Consider the following 12,731-nt stretch of genomic DNA (forward strand, 5'->3'; position numbering starts at 1 on the left):
CCAGGGGGAAAAAAGGGATAGTTTGTGCTTAGGTGAGGATCAAAAATAGATATAGGTGTGGTTATGGGGATCACCCACTAAAACTTCACCACACACATTACAAACTGCTTACCATAATAAATAAATAAAACACACTAACCAGCTTCCATACCAGGAGTGACTGCAGATATAAAATGAATTATTTTACTGATCAGATTTTCCATGGCAAAGGAAGAACTGGATTAAAACTGGACATGAGCAGCACCAATTCCACAATCAATTCCTATCTGGAATAGGTGACCAGCAACAACCCATTACACCTGGAAAGGGCATGTCTACCTGAGCTTGCAAAAATAAGGGGTGGAACCTGGTGCTCCAGAGAGTGGCTGATTGAGTTATGAAAGTGGTGGGAAGAAGGTTGGATATTGTTACAACATAGTCTTTGAAGCCAGTTTGGGTTGCTAAGGATTATGTGGTGTGGGAGCACTATTTTAGTTTTCATCATGGAAACCAAAATATCTAAAGTAGTCCTGTATTGGATTGTGCATCCCTAGGTATATCTCCTCGTGGAAAGCTGCTGGGAGGAAGACCCAGAGAAGAGACCAGATTTTAAGAAAATTGAGACTACCTTGGCTAAGATATTTAGGTATGAAAGTGATTTACTTTGATAGAAAAAAGTTCTGCTAAACCAGAATGATAGTTCAGAGGGAGAAGTCTGGCAGATTTCCACTCTGGCCACATGGCAGCCATACACTGGTGTCATGTACATGAACTTCCTGGTGTTGTCAGCCTTCAAATTCACCCTTGTCCTTACAACATTCCCAGCAACTACCACAGCCAAACCAATGAAAGCTACATGGACACCTTAATCCGACGCCTGCAGCTGTATTCACGGAACCTGGAGCACCTGGTGGAAGAGAGAACTGAGCTGTACAAAGCAGAGCGAGACAGAGCTGACAGGCTTAACTTCATGCTTCTTCCAGGGTGAGTGCTGTCCAATCAGACAAGAAATCGGGGGGGGGGGGGCGCGGCGGCTCTAAACAAGTTATCGTTATTGCTTATTTATAGGATTGTGTGCACCCCAGTCTCTGAGCAGCATGTGACTCAAGGAGTTCCAGCATTAAGCCAGGGTTTGGTTTCTTTGGAATGAAGGTCAATTGAGACTTTGATGTATTTAGAATATATGGCTTTGTTTACACATATACACAATCTGACCATAGGATAAAAAGCCTCACAATGTTGACACTCCAGCAGATCTTGCTTCCCTACTAGGTTTCCAGGCCCCACAAACCCATAGCTCTGGATTCAGCCCACAGAGAAATGCCAAGAGTCTCTGTCCAGCCCAGCTAAAACTCACAAATAAAAACCCTAGCAGGGGTGATGTCAGAGGCACGCTATGTTGGCTGCAGCCTTCTGCAGGTGTGTGCCCAGCCTTGGGATTCTGCCAACCTAAAGCTCATTTACTAAATGTCTCTTACATTTAGCCTTAGTTGCCCTTTACTAAAATGCTCCAACCTCTTAAGCATTTTGTAGGAAAGATGCTCCCTTTTTGGTAATCTTAGGTCACATTTTCTGGATCATCTGCAGCCTTATGTTCTTTTTTAGAGGTTGTAACTAGAACTGCAGGCGCTCTGTTATGTGTGTGTGTGTGAGAGAGAGAGAGAGAGAAAGACAGACAGACAGACAGACAGACAGACAGAGATTTAAATGACTGCTAAATAATGAAGGGCAAGTAGACAGAATAGTATATATGAACATGAAGTCAATCCAAGTTTGGTTTCAAGCTAGACTTGTACTTCCTGACATTGTGTTAACTATGGGTTTGAATTACATAGCTGGAAAGGGCACAATTGGACTTACCCCATCTCTTCAAGGAAGCGCTGGTCTCTGCCGGCATGGGACACAACTGCCAATAAGCTTTTGCCTGCCCCAGCCACCAGCTGCCATGATGTAGCAGAGACAGAAACTTAGTAAAACAGAATAGAATGACACAACCTGGAATTCTGCCAGGAAACAGAACTTCCATGTTAAGAGAAAGGAATTGTGTGCTTGAATTTGTGCATACAAATAGGCAAGTTCCAACACCAGTTTCCAATTCTGAGCAGGTAGGTTAGAGTCAAGCAGAAGAAGGTTTGTCTCCTCAATTATAACACGAGCACTAATAGCTTATATATCTGTACAGCTGAAATGTCCCTGGGCATGAAAGAGGATCAAAAGGCCATCCTGTCAAATCTGCAATACATGACCATCTACCCACTGACCTCTAACATGTTTTGAAAGGAGATGGAGTGATTGCCCCTATCATTTGTGATTTAAAATCTCAATTACTTAGAATGGTGTTGTCTTTTATAATTACCAGGATTAATAGAACTACTGTACTGCCATATATTTTTCTGTTTTTTAAAGCTCACTTTGAAATTGAGAAGCTTCATCCTACGATACTTATCTTCTTCCTTTTGACAGGCCTGTGGTAAAGTCACTGAAGGAAACTGGACGGGTAGAGCCAGAACTGTTTAAAGAAGTCACCATCTACTTCAGTGACATTGTAGGCTTCACAACCCTTTGTAAATACAGCACCCCTATGGAAGTGGTGGACATGCTCAATGACATCTACAAGAACTTTGATCAAATTCTTGACCCTCATGATGTCTATAAGGTGACCAGAACTGGGAAGAGAGAACAGAAGGCTAGGTAGAATGATTTGTGGTGAAAGGGGCAGGGGGTAGCAGAGCATTGCCACTAGTCCTTTAAGGGGCTAATCCATGCTTTACCCATTAGCATGGACGGGAAACATTGCAATAGATTTCAGAGGCAGAAAATTGAAAGTGCTTATGTTTGGGCAAAGGTCTGTAAGGAAACAGGGAACCTCATGTGCATGAATTTCCCACTGTGGAAACAGTTTAAGAGAGACAAAATAAAAGGCGGGAAATGTTTTCTTCTGAGACAGAAAGCAAAACAAAGCATATAAGAAAAACGAAAAATAAAAGGTAGTAGTTATTTTTGCTGTTTAAAATTGTCGTGCAAAATATGGAAGGTTTGTTTCTCTTTAACATTTTAAAAGAACAGTTCTTCACCTCAGAGAAAATCACAGTCACCTATAAATATTATACTGAGTACTATTTGCAACTCCAAATACGTGTGTAAACATGTTTGTTAATTGGGATGTGATAAGCATTCCGGAGCAGGAAAGAACAGGAACTTTCAGGTTTTTCCTATATTGGATTGCTCTTTCGTTAGATTAAAAAATAATGACTTTGGATCTTGTTTCAACAGGTAGAGACGATTGGAGATGCATATATGGTAGTAAGCGGTTTACCAAAGAGAAATGGCAACCGTCATGCAGTGGACATTTCCATGATGGCATTAGATATACTCAGCTTCATGGGCTCCTTTGAACTCGGACATCTTCCAGGTCTTCCTGTATGGATTCGAATAGGAATTCACTCTGGTATGGTGTGATATATATCAAATATTTGATCAAAATAAAATAAAGGAATGAGGATGGGAAAGAAACTTGGGTTGGCTTCCTTTGACATAAGTCTACCCAATCCTCTTTTCCTGAAAGTATACATGAACCAAAATGCACTATCCGTTGAAATTTGTACTTCTCCAAATTTTGCAAAGCCATTCTCCAATGTTCACAAATGAGTACATTAGGGGGGAGTGTGGATGAAAAATACATAGTGTGAAAATTATATTAAAAACCATAATATTAGGGGGAAATTCTTTATAATATTAGAGAAAATATGCTTCAGTACTTGTGGGTGCTTAGAGAATGAAATAAAACAAATGAAAAGTAAAGCAAAACGCTCAGAAAACTATGGGCCATTTCAGCATGGAACTAGGTACCTCTCCTGATGTTCACCACTTTTCTCTTAAAAGGCTTGATGATCACTCCCATGTTGGAGAGGTACAATGAACAGAAAATTCAATCTCTAGAGTCTAAAGCATTGGAAACAAGAAAAAAAAAGTAGTTACAAAATCACATACAGAAAGTCATAAAATGGCATAGGAGGAGAATGTTGTGCCATTTGCATCGATTTACATACCAGCAGCGTCCAATAGTTACCACTTACCATCACATTCTAAAAAGTAATAGCAGTAACAGTGGGCATATTATACAGGATACAAATCACATTTTACCAAGTAGGAAAAAAAATACAGAGCATCCACTGGAAAATGTGATATTCCTGAAACAGAATGCCATCTCAAGGGGGAAGTACTCTCATCGGCATGCAATAAATAACAACTACAGTGGTGCCCCGCAAGACGAATGCCTCACAAGACGAAAAACCCGCTAGACGAAAGGGTTTTCCGTTTTGGAGGCGCTTCACAAAACGAATTTCCCTATGGGCTTGCTTCGCAAGACGAAATGTCTTGCGAGTTTTTCCGACTTTTTTTTCCTTTCCCCCCCTTTTTCTAAGCCGCTAAGCCGCTTATCTGCTTATCCGCTAAGCTGATAAGCCGCTAAAAGCCGCTAAGCCGCTAATAGCGCTAAGCCGCTAAGGCGTCAATGGGCTTGCTTCGCAAGACGAAAAAACCGCTAGACGAAGAGAATCGCGAAACGGATTCTTTTCGTCTTGCGAGGCACCACTGTACAAGTTTGCAATGCTAAAAACAGATTTCTGGGATGACCCTTAGAGGCTCTATTTTAAAATTAATTATCAAAATAATTACAGTTTCTGTAACTGGCTCAGCAGCACAGAAGAGATATAAGAGCAGGACATCTACAGAGACCCTTATCACAAGCATTTTTGGGGAATGGATCTCTTCTTTCTTCCTTCCCTTCCCTCCCCTGACCCCAGTGCTTACGTTTCAGTCACATAGTGTTCCACTAGAGAGTTATGCAGCAGCTGAACACAGCTGCTCTTCACTGTCTGCTATCGCTAATGGTTGCTTGGACAAAATATTCTACTAGCACCTTAAAAAAACCCCACAGAGAATGAAGAGCCTTCTGGAAATTGGTTGCTTTATAGTTCAGGTTGCAGTCCTTTGAGAGGAAAAGAATCAACAGATTAAAGACTGAAGTATGACTTAGCGAATAAATGTTTTAGGATATATAATTGTTTTCAGTTCTGAAGTTCTGTACAGTATAATAAGGGTTGATGAACTGTGCAAGTGATGGCATTTTCAAAGGCAATCTTGTGGATCATATGAAATGTTGGCTTAATGCACGTGTTCTGTTGACCCGTCGAAAACCCTTTTGAAATGAGAAGTCTCTTCATTTCCACTTTGGTAATTCTTCTACAACAGTGGCTGTCTAAATGCTTTTCACCACTCTTTAGAGGGTGACTTTGAACAGAGGAAATACGGAATGAAGGTAGTACAGTGATAATACGTAAAACTTTTGTGGGTAGCTGAGAGTGGGAAGGGAGGCATTAAATCCACAAATGCTCCTACTGCCTCATAGCTTCTGCCCAGCTGGAAGTGAGTCACTCTGAAATTAACAGAGCTACGTGCTACTGCAACTACTAAGCGGTGTGAGATTTCAGGAGTACCAGGCGCACTTACCAGGGTCTGTGTTTTCTTTTGGGCAATGAAGCACTGTGGAGACTATGGTGTCTTTATAATATATGGCTTATTTACACATACCTATAACCTGAGCCCAGATGCAGAGAGTACAGAGCATTCACATCCTAAGAGGGTCCTGTTCCTTCCAATGCTGGATTCGAAGAGACCCCAAAACATTGTGTCTTACCTTCTCTGCAGCATAAAACAGACAGCCCCCTCATGCTCTGCCCCCCCTCCAGCTTGCAAGAGTGGTCTTTTGTCTCTGCTAAGTATCTGTCAAGTCAGGGAAGGGTTTCCCCCCATTTTCTGGCCTGCCCAGAGAGCCTCTGTTAATGGCCCTCTTAATGGGTTCATGGCTCGGCCATTCCAGTGATGAACATTTGATGGCTTCCTTGATGGATTAATGACCGGCCATCACCAGCCTTTCTTCTTCCAAAGCCCTAGCTGGATGGGGGCCTGTTACAAGCCCACTTTGGAGCTGGCCTCGCTCGTTAGCATAAACTAAATCCAGGGGTTTCTGTGTTTGGCACAGTTTAATCAAACCTTGATTAATTCTAACTTTTACTAATTCCAGAATTTATGGGTGACTTGCACCCACAGATTCTGGCCCTGAAAATTTATAACATAGAGCCATAAAGTTGAAAGGGAACCAAAGGTCCAACCCCCTACAATGCAAGAATCTACAATAACAATACTGTAGTGAAAGAGAGACAGGATTGCATACAGGAGAGGACAGAGTGAGTTGATTCAGCAGATGTCTGTAGCCTGTTGCAAGCCATCCATCAACACCTTCGTTTATTATTCTCTGTATTTAATAGCTGCAAGTCTGTTCTGGGGTGGGGTAGGATGCCAAGAAAAGCGATGGAGTTCATGCATCTACCAACTGCCTCCACCTTCATGATTTGACAAGTTCCTCCCCAGAAACAGTAGTCTTCATTGCATCATAGAAAAAGTATCAGCAGTGGCATTATATGTGGATGTGGGGGACAGAATAAAGCAAATCTGTGAAAGTGAATGCTAGGATCCGTGTGGGTATGCTTTGTGGCAAAGCTCTAGATTTGCTTTGTCTGGTTCCTGAAATGCGGAGTATCGAACCAACTTAGTCCCTGGCTGTAGAAGCAGAGAGGAGCACTGTTTCAGAATCACAAATAGCAGTCTTTCATAGTGAATTCAATCTCTAGGTTGTATTCACTACTCATCCTACTCAAAGTAGACCCATTAAAGTTAATGGACATGACTATGATTATCTTAGAGTCATTCATTTCAGTGGGTCTACTTAGGGATTAATAATAATAATTTATTTATATGTCACCCATCCACGCTGGGCAGCTTCCAACAAATTAAAGCATCTAACACAGTAAAACATCAATCATTAAAAACTTCCCTATACAGATGTCTTCTCTTCAGAGGTCTTCTAAAGGTCAGATAGTTGTTTATTTCCTTGACATCTGATGGGAGAGCATTCCATAGGGTGGGTGTGACTACCGAGAAGGCCTTCTGACTGGTTCCCTGTAACCTCACTTCTAGCATTGAAGGAACTGCCAGAAGGCCTTTGGAGCTGGACTAAACTGAATACAGTCCCAGTTGTGTTGAGCAGAAAAAGCCCTTAGACTTCTTATGTGTAGTCCGATTTTCCTTGAAAACCTTTGCTGCTTATTGCTAGCCTTAAACTCTGACATACAGGAATCCCTGTTCAGGGAGTGCTCTTTAATCTGTTTGAATATCCTTTGCTTGCTTCTATCAAGATACTTGGTTAAATAAGAAATTTTGTTGTATGTCTTCATTGTAGTTTTGCTTGTCTATCTTATGATAGAATTGTCCATTTGTTGTTGTTGGACATGTTTTTGTGATTTTGAAACTTTTGTATATCATCTTGTGTGTTTTTATCTTTATTACTTTGTTCCCTGTTCCAAGCTATAAATTCTGTAAATGTAATATACACACATACTCAGGCAGGACTGACCTTGTACTGGCCTGGTCAGATCTTGGCACCTCGGAAATCTGATTCCTAATGAGTCACATTGAAGACTTCAAATTAATTCCTGCTCAGTTTATGATGTGATCTTGAGAGTGTGTGGGCTAATCTTTTCCTAGGCAAACACTCCCTCTCCTTCTTAATTCCTGCTCTGTGCTTTATTGTTTTCAGGTCCATGTGCAGCTGGTGTGGTTGGGATTAAGATGCCTCGTTACTGCTTGTTTGGAGATACTGTGAACACAGCTTCAAGAATGGAATCTACAGGATTACGTAAGGTCAAATTCACATCTACACTACACATTACTTTTTATGATCAAATCCAGAGCTCTTTACCCAAAAAAACCCCCCTATTTTTAGTAGAAGCTGACTGGGTGACCTTGAGCCAGTCACTTTCTCTGAACCATATAGGGATTGTGAAAATAAACTGAGAGGAGATGCACTACACATAGCACCCAGAGCTTTTTGGAGAAAGAGTAGGATAACATGTAGTAAATAATCACACCATAAGAAGGTTTATCTCAAAGGACTGCTAGAGTTTCTATTTCTGCTGTATTTTAGGTGTTTTTCTTGGTCTCCTCCCTGTGCTTGGTGAGACATCTAACCTTCCTTCCGGCTATAAATATTAAGATTAAAGTAGCCACAATAATTAGTTCAGGACAATCAGTCTGACTGAAGCCGGTAGGACAAGTCCAATATTATGTGAATGCCTTGAGGATGATGATGTCAGTTGCCTTGCTCTGCTTGCAAATGCTATTCAGAAGATGAGCATATTTTTGAGACAATTGCATCAGCTCATTTTTACTAATGGAACACAAGACTCTCATTATCTTAACTATATTATAGACTGGCACAACACAAAACCAAACATTAAAAAAAGCAAATTAAAACACTGTATGTTTGTTTGCATGCCTATAGCTCTACGGATTCATGTCAGTGGTTCCACTATTGCTATTCTCAAGAGAACAGACTGCCAATTCCAGTATGAAGAGCGAGGAGAGACATATTTGAAGGTAACAAAAAAATGCACGTCCCGGTGACCCACAACGTTTTGCTGACAAGATTTGAACGTTTTGAAGGACAAGATTTGTACCAACCTCCACTTCTATCCAGAGAAGCTGACTGGGCGGACAGTAGACTTTTATTTTCAACAACATCCTCCACCGCACTGGGAGGCAGCAGGCTAGTTTAGGCTTGGAGGGGAGTGCAGGGCAATGCACATGGCAAATACAGTTCTGTGTTCCAACAACTTGCTGCCAATACTGCACACTTCCCAGCATCTACCACCTGAGGCAGTTGCCTCACTCTGCCTAATAGAAGGCTGACCTAACACATGCAGACACACACGTGCTTGTGTAAACACACAGCATGTATTCAAATAGCCATATTTTTTTCAAAATCAATCTAGAGGTGGCACATATCTAAAAGGAGGAAACGTATTATTATTATTATTATTATTATTATTGAGTTGGGGCCATGATCCAGTGAATTTCATAGGTGGGTAGGCATTTGAACCTGCATTTTCCACATCTAGCCCAACTTTTTAACTACTTCATCACCCTGACTTTCTTGTTATCTATAACAAGACTTGTTGTGATTGAGGCTAGACAAGATTCCTGCCTAGCAGGGGGTAGGACTAGATGATCCTCAGGGTTCCTTCCAACTCTACAATTCTCTGATTCTGTGAACAGAACTGTAACCTCAGGTAGCTTATTCTGGTTTCTTTTCCATATGTATTGGTTTTAGTTTAAAACACCCAGTAGGAATACGCCTTATGCTCCCCATGTTCGTTAAGTAAATTATGCAAAGATTATAAAGTGCTGCAATATAAAGAATATCAAAAACATACAATACAGCAATCTAATCTCAAAGTATTATTCCTTATTTTGTATTAGGGCAAAGGAACTGAGATCACTTACTGGCTGACAGGAGTGAAAGACCAGAAATACAATCTTCCAACACCTCCTTCTGTGTAAGTGATTCTTGGAGAGCTGGTTGTTAACAGAAAGCACAAATCAATATTTACAGTATCCTTTCTTTTCTCTCTTTCTGTGAATATCTTGTTTGGCATGCACTTGGCAGAGATCAATATGGCAACTGTGTAAATGTGCATATGGACACATGCACATATCCTGGGATCTCCTCAATAATGCAACCCACTATTCTCCCTCCAGCTTCTCCCAATGGGAAAAACCAGTGGAGGATGGAGTGTTGCATTAGGCACCGTTTGTAAAGAGGAGTGCCATGGCCAAACACATACCTATATACTGCACTCAATTTTTTTGTATTGAATAACAAGGTCTAAACATTATCCTTATCCATTCACACTTACTCAAGCATACTAAAGCAGATGACCAGTCTGAACATAGGTTGTGAAGAGGTCAGAGTTCACGCGATGCATCTCTACTTCATGAATCTGCAAAATCCTAGGTTCACAATTCCTTGCGTTACTCTTTTCATCTGAAATGACAAAAGTTATGTCTGGGTAGTGTTAATCAGTCTTATTTATACCCATATTTCTGGGAATAAGCTCCACTGAACTTGGTAAGACCCCCAAGTAAACTTGTAGGATCACACTGTCAATGACTTGATAAAACAGATAACAATGGATGTTAGTCATCTAATTTTTACCTGGAATAGACCCATCAGAACTAATGAACATGGCCCAGTTAGAGCCATTAATTTCAGTTGGTCTACTCTGAGTAAAACTTAGTTGAATACCCCCCCCCCAATAAAATTATTTAGCTAAAACATTTCAGCTTCTGCCTGCTTCATTAACAAATTTGGTTGGATTTAAAATTCAGGCAGTTGGTAGTCCAGGTGTTCTAAGAATCCCCTGAGAAAAGAGGGAATTTCCAACAAGGTAGAAGCTGTTCTATAAGTGGGATAATTAAAAAAAGAATTAAAGGCAAAGGTAAAAGTTTAAGAATTATCCCCCAAGGCAAAGCCATGTGGCGTTATGGTGTTCAGTCTGTATCTATATAAGTTCTTTTGTTTTGACTGCCCCAGAACGGGGGTTTTTTTCTCTACTGGAAATATCCCCAAGTCTGAAAGGTCAAAATGTTTTGTAACAGGTTGTTCAGGGGGTGTTGTGTGTGTGTGATTACTGCCTTAAGATTTCTGAAATAGGCATGGAAGACTGTAGTTGTTTTCCCAACATGCTGCAGATGGCATTCAGGGCATTTGCATTCTGTAACATATATTATAGAACTAAGGTGGTATTTTGGTTTATATAATAGGTCTTGCCAGTCATTCTGCTCTTGAAGATTAGTTTCCCTAGTTTGAAATCCAGCCGTGTTACAGATCTATGACAAAGCTTAAACAATTAACACAGTAATTTCAGGCCTCTCTTTATTTTGTCAGTCACGTGTCTTAACTCCTGGTGTGAACATCCTGCTACTCCTTACAGGCTTGCACACTGGTGTGTTGGGAGGGGCCTATAAGTAGGCAACACTTTAACCTAAGGTGAATTACACATGTGGTGGCATCGCTGCCTTTTTATTTAAAAAGCATTTCTAAAGCACTTAGGTGTTTTTAAAATTGCTAAGCAGTGCACACACTATATACAATACAAACCCAATATCCATTATAACAAGCATGTTTTTAAAAAACAAAAACGTTTGTTTATGTTTGTTCTTACAAAAAGGTAAAAGATTGGGGGGAGAGTAGGCTATCTTTCCTTTATTCTATTCAATAATTTTTATTGTTTGTAGCCAATGGCCATTACAATACAATATGAACACAAATCACAGGATATCACAGGTGACTGTTTTGAACAACATTTGGAAGTATACCACTGTGATTATTTTTTCTATCTGGCATCTTGATCCTGTGGGTCAATGAAATATGTGATGTTAATACAGTGGTACCTCTGGTTACGAACTTAATTTGTTCTGGAGGTCCATTCTTAACCTGAAACCGTTCTTAACCTGAGATACCACTTTAGCTAATAGGGCCTCCTACTGCCGCTGGGCCGATGGTGCGCGATTTCTGTTCTCATCCTGAGGTAAAGTGCTTAACCCGAGGTACTACTTCTGGGTTAGCGGAGTCTGTAACTCAAAGTGTTTGTAACCCGAAGTACTACTGTACTGACATGCACCACTGAAGCTGATGTGTGTGTGCTCTTACTTAGTTTTTTAGGAAGCTTCTCTGCCTTTAATTTATGAGTGGTACAGCTTTGTTCATATGGGGTTATTTAAGGAAGGGGGAATGGGATCCTTTACTCAAGTGACACTGGTGTCGGATTATAATTCTTGGAATGTTTATTACATTTTTCTGTGCTGAGCCTTCCTTCTTTCTCTCGCACTACTTGTTTCCCAGACATTCTCCTTTTTTTTCTTCTTTTATAGAGCTGAAATATTAAGTACCGTATTTTTCATGTATAAGACTAGGTTTTTTTCCCTAAAAAATAATGTCCAAAATTTGGGAACGTCTTATACGTGGATAAATCTCTCCCCATTTTCTTACATGGGGGCATCTTATAGACGGAAAAATACGGTAATTCTTCACTACTTTGAATATCTGCAATAATAAGTTTCCTGTATTAATGTTGTTGATATATTGATGATATTGATCTATTTTATATTCAAAATAATAGAAGATACAGAAAGCGTAAACAGAATAAAATTTGACAGCTGTTCTCCTAAGATCAAGAAGCTAAATTTTGGCTGGGCTTGACTTGGTACAGTAAGGGATATTATCCATGTACAAGGCAAGTCCAGCTAAGCCTCTGATATAGATCTGAGTGTCACTAGCATACTGCCATAATACTATAACTCAGGGGAGATCAATGAAACTGAATGTTGGAAGAGTCAGGATAACCAAAAGAAAGCACTAATTCATACAGTGCATTGCTAAACTGTGGAATTTGCTTCCATAAGAGGTGATGGTGTTAACCAACTTGGATAGCTTTAAAAGATTAAACAAATGCATGGAGGATATGGCTATCAATGGCGAGGATCACTGTGTTTGTGGTTATCCCAGAACCTTTCTGACCAGAAGTTAAGGTTCAAAGGAAGTAATGGCAGTGGAACTCCTAAGGAAGGTGGCAGTCCTTGGAAGTTGGTTGCAGTGATGATCTGACACATTCTCCATCAAGAGCTCCAGAGAGCTCCAGAATAATGTGTAGTTGGCCTTCAGCATTATGAACAGATTTCAAATATCAAGTAAGGAGGGTTGAATAGAAGAATCTTTGAAGGCCTTATAATTAAGAAACATAGTAAATATATATTTTGAGTTACTTAAACCAATTTTCTCCTTCTGTTTCCAG

General features: G+C 40.3%; 1 protein-coding gene and 1 long non-coding RNA gene across 3 annotated transcripts in view; one reads left to right on the forward strand and one right to left on the reverse strand.

Annotated features, from left to right (window-relative positions):
• The window catches only part of GUCY2C (guanylate cyclase 2C), a 48,074-nt gene that overhangs the window by 34,142 nt on the left and 1,201 nt on the right, over window positions 1-12,731 (forward strand). For both annotated transcript variants that reach the window (XM_081879298.1, XM_081879299.1), the window contains 7 exons: window positions 534-625; window positions 805-963; window positions 2,443-2,635; window positions 3,253-3,427; window positions 7,637-7,735; window positions 8,381-8,475; window positions 9,358-9,434. In XM_081879298.1, the coding sequence (XP_081735424.1) occupies window positions 534-625; window positions 805-963; window positions 2,443-2,635; window positions 3,253-3,427; window positions 7,637-7,735; window positions 8,381-8,475; window positions 9,358-9,434 (890 nt within the window). The remainder of the gene's footprint in view (window positions 1-533; window positions 626-804; window positions 964-2,442; window positions 2,636-3,252; window positions 3,428-7,636; window positions 7,736-8,380; window positions 8,476-9,357; window positions 9,435-12,731) is intronic.
• On the reverse strand, window positions 9,324-10,376 carry LOC309351561. The gene is made up of 2 exons (XR_014160911.1): window positions 10,094-10,376; window positions 9,324-9,453 (listed from the first exon to the last, which is right to left on the reverse strand). It is a non-coding gene; the product is annotated as an uncharacterized lncRNA (long non-coding RNA).

Source organism: Podarcis erhardii, assembly GCF_964252035.2.
Source record: "Podarcis erhardii genome assembly, chromosome: 10".
NCBI classification, from domain to species: Eukaryota; Metazoa; Chordata; class Lepidosauria; order Squamata; family Lacertidae; genus Podarcis; species Podarcis erhardii.